General features: G+C 56.2%; 1 protein-coding gene across 1 annotated transcript; it reads right to left on the minus strand.

Annotated features, from left to right (window-relative positions):
* Nucleotides 1-3838: 3838 nt before the first annotated feature.
* LOC119303051 lies at nt 3839-6103 on the minus strand. Its single transcript, XM_037580135.1, has 3 exons — nt 5415-6103; nt 5049-5288; nt 3839-4942 (listed from the first exon to the last, which is right to left on the minus strand). Exons 1-3 carry the CDS (start codon nt 5853-5855, stop codon nt 4235-4237), a joined length of 1389 nt encoding a protein of 462 aa, XP_037436032.1. The 5' UTR covers nt 5856-6103; the 3' UTR covers nt 3839-4234.
* Nucleotides 6104-6926: the final 823 nt, after the last annotated feature.

The following is a 6926-nucleotide window of genomic DNA, read 5'->3' on the forward strand; positions in this document are numbered from 1 at the left end:
ATTCGATCGTCGGTATCTCAATACCTAGTTCAATCTCGTTATCGGCAAGTATCTTTACTCGTTCTATAATACATCATCTTGCAACTAACTTATTAGTTGCATTGCTTGCAAGGCTTAAGTGATGTGCATTACCGAGAGGGCCCAGAGATACCTCTCCGACAATCGGAGTGACAAATCCTAATCTCGAAATACGCCAACCCAACATGTACCTTTGGAGACACCTGTAGAGCACCTTTATAATCACCCAGTTACTTTGTGACGTTTGGTAGCACACAAAGTGTTCCTCCGGTAAACGGGAGTTGCATAATCTCATAGTCATAGGAACATGTATAAGTCATGAAGAAAGCAATAGCAACATACTAAACAATCGGGTGCTAAGCTAATGGAATGGGTCATGTCAATCACATCATTCTCCTAATGGTGTGATCTCGTTAATCAAATGAAAACTCATGTCTATGGTTAGGAAACATAATCATCTTCGATTAATGAGCTAGTCAAGTAGAGGCATACTAGTGACACTTTATTTGTTTATGTATTCACACAAGTATTATGTTTCCGGTTAATACAATTCTAGCATGAATAATAAACATTTATCATGATATAAGGAAATAAATAATAACTTTATTATTGCCTCTAGGGCATATTTCCTTCAGCCTATATACATGATCATACCTAGATATTCACATAACTATGCTCAATTCTGTCAATTGCTCAATAGTAATTTGTTCACCCACCGTAGAATACTTATGCTCTTGAGAGAAGCCACTAGTGAAACCTATGGCCTCCGGGTCTCTTTCTCATCATACCAATCTCCATCACTTTACTATTGCTTTGCTTTTACTTTATTTACTTTGCATCTCTATACCAAAAATACCAAAAAAATATTATTTATCATCTCTATCAGATCTCACTTTCGTAAGTGACCGTGAAGGAATTGACAACCCCTAAGCGCGTTGGTTGTGTTGAGCTATTGTTTTTGTGTAGGTACGGGGGACTCGAGCGTAGCCTCCTACTGGATTGATACCTTGGTTCTCAAAAACTGAGGGAAATACTTATGCTACTTTGCTGCATCATCCCTTCCTCTTTGGGGAAATCCAACACAGTGCTCAAGAGGTAGCAACTCGCCATGCTCAGTAATAGCTAGTGGGGAGGGAACCACCTTACGATAGACTTGGGTGTTCTGTGGTCCTCCCTTGCGCTTGTTCTGAACCGGGGTTTTAGCTGGGGAAGTCACCTCCACCCCATCTTTCTGTGTCGCGTTCGACGTGCGAGATTCCTTTGTGCTATGTTGAGTATTGCTTCTCTCCTTCGTCGGATTATCTCCCGAGTTCCCTTTCCTATGATCCTCCGAGGCCCGCAAACTTGACTTGAACGCGAGGTCGCCGTTCTCATCCCTAGTCCCAGGATTAGGACAGAATAAATCTGAATGTCCCAAGCGGCCACACGAGAAACAAAAATGTGGGATTTGTTCATATTCAATGTCATACTGATCTGTACTTTTCCTCTTAGCCGATGTAATTAGGATCCATCTGCGGAGTGGTTTCTGGACTTCAACTGTGACGCGTGCTCGAAGAAACCCTCCTACAGGATCAATCTGAACGATGGAGGCATGCTTGTCAACCTGCTTGGCGATCGCCAAGCCCCAAGAATTGTTCCTCGGATTATAGGGCAGATTTACTACCCTAATCCAGACCGGTAGTTTATCAAACTTGAGTTCGGATGGTTGCATGTGCTCCTCAAATTCCTCCAAGATCACTGCATGCTTGTTGATGTGCCATGGTGATCCTTCCCAGACTCGGTCACGATCACGCTTTGATTCAAACTCAACAGCAAACATGTCTTCTCCCAAGGGCCACCAGGGTCTTCCGACGGTTCCTTCGTATTTTTATACCTTTATATATTGTAGCTTGGTGGCATCACGCGTGAATTGTGCTAGTATCAAGTACTTGCCCTGTTTTGCTCAAACCAGGAAACCAGGAGCAGAGCAGAGTATGCACAGCTGCACATTGTTAGGAGTGCTACGGTTCAGTTTCGCAGTTAAGCATGGATGAACAAGTTAATTTTTTTTGAGAATCACCGGGGGAAGAGTCCCTCCACCTGAATATATTGCTCAAAGTGGCCATAATGCCAGGAGAGTGATCCAGTTTATAAGGAAAACCGGATCGAAAACCTTAACAAATTGACCCCGTTTATGAGGAAAACTTCCCCGAAAACCAGACAAGTAACGAGTGTTACAAGAAAAGGAGAGGAACAGGACGCCCAACATAAGGCAAGACCTAGCTTGCATACTAACAGGACCAGGTAGATGAGGGGTGCGTCGAGGGATCACAATACCAAGACTCTACAAACAGCCTAACGCACCGCACCGGCGTGCGTATCAAACCCCACAGCACAACGGAGGAGCATCCACAATCAACGAGTGCCAAATCTTAACACGAACCTCGTGCCAAAGCTTAACACGAACTTTGACTGAGCGCTCCGCCACAGAAGTTCAAGACGATTAGCAAGTCGGGAGGCGTCATTGCGTCGTCCTTAAGCAAAGGTGAACCAAGACGAGACCAAGAGCCCGAGGCTCGCCTCAACAGAGCAGGGGCATGAGCATGCATAGAGCAGGCCAGAGACCACACGCAGGACAGCCGAAGAGAAACACCTGAAGAAGAACACACCACCCTCGGTCCTGAGCAGGCCGCACCACCACGACCAACCCATGAAGCGTGCAAACAGGATCCAAAGTTCTTCCAGGCGACGCCCCAAAGAGGGAAGCGACGATGCCGGCGCCGTCGCCCGACCCAACTGGGTCTTAGGCTTTCGCCCGAAGAACTGGATCCAAGGGTGCGTGAAGGGTGGACTCCACGGCGGCGCCTCCAAGAAGGTGAAACGACGTCCACAGACGCCGACGCTGTCGGCCGACAAGAGCACGGCAAGCTTTTGCCCGGAGCAACACCCACACCCACACCCCCACGCATAGCACCTCCGCTGACCCGCACACCTCCCACGAAACCATCGCGCCATGACCAAGCAGGAGCCACCACAATCCTCGCCGCCGGCTAGACGCCGACGAGCCGAACATGGCCGAAACAAGCCAGATCCAGCAACCCACTGTTGCTGCAACGCCACAAAAGAGCCCCGAGCAAGAAGGGAGGGCCACCACCTCACCCCAACTCGCCGGACGAGCTACCAGATCGGCAGCCGACTGGCCGAAGCCCCAGCCTAAACCACCACGGCACCTAGCCGGAGAAGACGCTGCAGGAGGCCTCCAGGACGCGCAACAGAGGAGCCGAGCCTCCCTCCACCGCCCGCGCCAGCCGCCGCCTGCGGATCCCAGATCGGATCGGGACCGAACAGGCCCGACGACTGCGCGCACAGCGACGGTGCGCCCACCACCGCGACCAGCGCACGCCGAAGACCGCCCTCGCCGCGAGCAAGGACGCTGCCCCGGAGCCGAACGCCGGACAGCCGCCACCCGCATGCGAGATCCCCTCCTCCCGAGTGAGCAGCGGCCAGAGAGCACCCCGCCGCCGCCGGCTCCGCGCAAGCTTTACCTGCCGGAGGTCACCGGCGACGGCGAGGGAGAGAGGGGCTGGTGAGGGGAGGCTGCGGGAGGAGCGGGGTCGCCGCCCGTGTCGCCCCGGGGAGGGAGCGGCGCGGGGGCTGAAGTGATGTTACCGCTTCAATGACCTCCCTGAACAAGTTATCAATTGTATCATCTCTACCGTAGAACCGATTAGAATTTAGAAGTAGAAAGCATCCCAAACATTGAGCAAGATACTACTGTATTCCGAAGAAACAGAAACTGAACCCGAGGGATACGTAGTACATTCAGCAGCCAGCGGCAACGAGACACTGGAACTTCTTCAGCCGTACTCTTAATCTCACTCTGCAATGTACGACTAGAACTTGATTGCTGACAGATTTGAAAGATCAAACAGTTGTACAATCCAAACACAAACGAGGTACCAACAAAAAAAAAGAGTCAAAAACACAACACTCTTATGCAATGTTCTTGGCACGCAGCACAAACACAAAAATGTCATCAGGCCTTGCTAGAACGATCGACCACTAGCACACACTGAAAGTCTGAAACCTTCATGCTCAGCTTCTTCTACTGTCAACTAGCTAGAGTCACAGAAACTTCAGTGCCAACTTGTTTGTCCATACAGGCTACTGATCACTCACTAGCACTTCTTCTGCGGCTGCCTGATTCGATTCAGACATCTCGTGTGCCGTGCCGCCGTCACGCGACGCCGGTGCTGTTGGCGGCCGCCGACCAGCAGTACATGCTGGTGGCCGCGGTCCTCATGGTGCTGGTCGACCCGCACTCGCTGTCGTGGACGGACGCGCTCGACATGTCCAGCCTCACGCCCCACGGGCACGCCGCGCTCGCCTGCGACTGGCACCGCTGGACGCGCACGCCGCCCTTCGGGGACGCCAGCCCGCGCGCGGCGGCCTGCGCCGGCCCCTCCAGCGACGCCCTGCGCCGGCCCCCGCTGGCCTGCCTCTCCCACGGCGACGCCGCCTCGGGGGCCGACGACACCGACGCGCGCTGCCTGGGCGCGCTCTGCGACCGCGCCTTGGCGCGCGATGACTGCGTGTTCGCCATGTAGCTGGGGAACAGGAGCGGGTGGTCCGCGTCAGCGCCGGCGCCGGCGACGTGGCCCTGCTGCGGCTGCTTGCACGACGCGTCCGAGGCGTAGTAGTGGTGGTACGGGCTGGCCCGCGCGGTGCCGAAGGAGAAGTCCTCGTACCGCCCGCTGTAGGACCGCCCGCTCGCGTCCGTCAGCGCCGACGGCGTCGGCGACACCTTCTGGTACAGCTCCACCTTGGACGGCGTGCGGCAGAGCGGCGTGGCGTAGCAGCTGCTGCGCCGGGAGGTCCTCGGCGTGCAGTGCACGTCGCCCGCCCCGGTGTCCACCTCCACGATCTTGATGTTCTCCTCCGTCTCCTGCATTCCACAACGAAATTTAGTTCCAGACTTTTCGATGGTTCGGTCCGTGTGTCTCCATTATTATCCAGCCAAAGTTTAAGAGAGGCCCATCATTCGCACGCACCTGATGCTGCCGGAGCCGGGGATGGTGCGGCGAGCGGCGTGTGGGCGTCATCCGTGGCGTGCGGAGGGGCCTCTCGACGTCGTCGAGGAGGCGGAGGCGCGCCGTGCGTGCCCTGTCCTGGGCGGCGACGAGCGCTTGCATGCAGCGCAGCGTGTGGCTGGCCTGCCGCCGGACGAGGTGGCCGCGCACGAGCGCCTGCAGCTTCACCAGCCCCCTGAGCGCGCACAGCGCCTTCCTCGCCTGCGCGTCGATCCCGAGGAACGAACCAAGCAGCCTCTCATCAGATAAATAGAAAGAATGCAAATGTGCGATGACTTTCGCGCGGATCAAGAACCGGGGGATCGACGCGAACGCGGCGCGACTCACCAGGTAGGATCTGAAGACGGACTGAATCTTGATGGCCGCGGCCTCCTCAATGCCGATGACGGTGCGCTTCGACCCCGGCGCGGACGCGGCGTACCGGACGACGGCCGCGGCGGCCTGTTTGGCCGCCACCGCGGCCTCGGCTGCGGCCGCGGTAGCAATCGCCACCGCGATGGCGCTCTGGTCCGGGTCCAGCACCCGCGGCTCCAAGAACGCGGCATCCTTCCCCGGCCCGGCGCCCACAGCCGTCGCAGGCCGCCGGAAGCTCCACCTCCTCTTCTCCTTGGCCCCCGGAGTCGACGCCGGCGTCACCGACGCCTGCGAACTCCACGCCGGCACCCACCGCGGCGTCTCCTCGGGGCCGGTCTTGTGGTCCCCGGCGTCCTTGCCTCTGTCCTTCTTGCCCGGCAAGAAGCTTCGGAGCCACCTGCCCGCCTTGCCCATCCGCGCCGGCGGGTCAGAGCAAGCTCTGATCGGCCCCTGTCAAGCACTGCGCGACCTTGCCGACTGCGAGGGCCAGCACTCAGCAGTAGCATTGCCGCAGAAGCGACCTTCGATCCGCTGATCGCTCTGCCATGTGCTCTCTCTCTCTCTCTCTCTCTCTCTGCTACGTGTGCCTTGCCTTGTGCGATCCACTGTGGGACGTGGTGGGCTGCACGGGAATATATTTAGGCGCGACGACGCCATGGCCATGTGCGGCGGGCGACGCGGTGCATGCTCTGGCTGGGCTGGGCGCGCACCTGTAATAAGTGCGAGCACGCAGGCACAGGCACGTACCGTTGCACTACGTACATGGCGCGTTTATTGTCCGGTCGTAGTACCGGCAGCGTCCGCGCGTAGCAGAATGGAATTTTTGGGGTTGCAGCTGGTCGGCCTAGGGCTAGCCCGCTGTAGCGTCCGGCCCTGTTTTGTGCTGGCGACGCGCGCTTCCCGCTCCCAGCGCTAGCACCAAGGGTTTGGGTTTTGGAGAGCCTGATGCTCTGCAATCATCATTCATCAATGTTGGTCCTGGCAAAGAAAATACTTTGCTTGCCCAACGTTTGAGATGAGCTGGCCTGGCGGGGTGAAAAGCTGATTTACGAGGATCGATCGTGGTAGTACTAACTTGTTCCCAAAGCGATGCTGCGTAACCTCGTGCCTTCAATCAGCGAGCTTTTCACGGAGCCATCCTAGCGTACATTGCAGTTTCACTCGATTGATAGCAAGAGCATCTGCAGCCGGACTGACAAATCCGGCACCCTATACGCCCGCGGACGCGTCCGAGCACGTCCGCAGACAGCACCCACCGGCTCCTCATATATTGTGTTATACATCTATATATCTCAAATTTTGATCCTTAAATCCATGCAACCCATCCCGAACGAGCTGCAGCAAGTCACATACGTCGACCGCTGGCATCTGCGTCGGCAGAAGGCTCTCCGAAATGGCCCAGCCGGCCGTCGAATCCTCCTCTGTCCCAACAGGGTCGGACTGCGTAATTCGTGCCGGCGCTCGGATGGAAGGGGTGCGGGGGTC

The sequence above is a fragment of the Triticum dicoccoides genome, chromosome 5A (assembly GCF_002162155.2).
Source record: "Triticum dicoccoides isolate Atlit2015 ecotype Zavitan chromosome 5A, WEW_v2.0, whole genome shotgun sequence".
Lineage (NCBI taxonomy): Eukaryota > Viridiplantae > Streptophyta > Magnoliopsida > Poales > Poaceae > Triticum > Triticum dicoccoides.

Bases quoted from the DNA above. Each gene is read 5' to 3' on its own strand.
- LOC119303051 (XM_037580135.1), bottom strand. From the start codon at position 5,855: ATGGGCAAGGCGGGCAGGTGGCTCCGAAGCTTCTTGCCGGGCAAGAAG. The intron at 5,289-5,414 runs GTGAGTCGCGCC...ATCGACGCGCAG, and splicing joins CCGTCTTCAGATCCTACCTG to GCGAGGAAGGCGCTGTGCGC. The intron at 4,943-5,048 runs GTGCGTGCGAAT...TGTGGAATGCAG, and splicing joins CCCGGCTCCGGCAGCATCAG to GAGACGGAGGAGAACATCAA.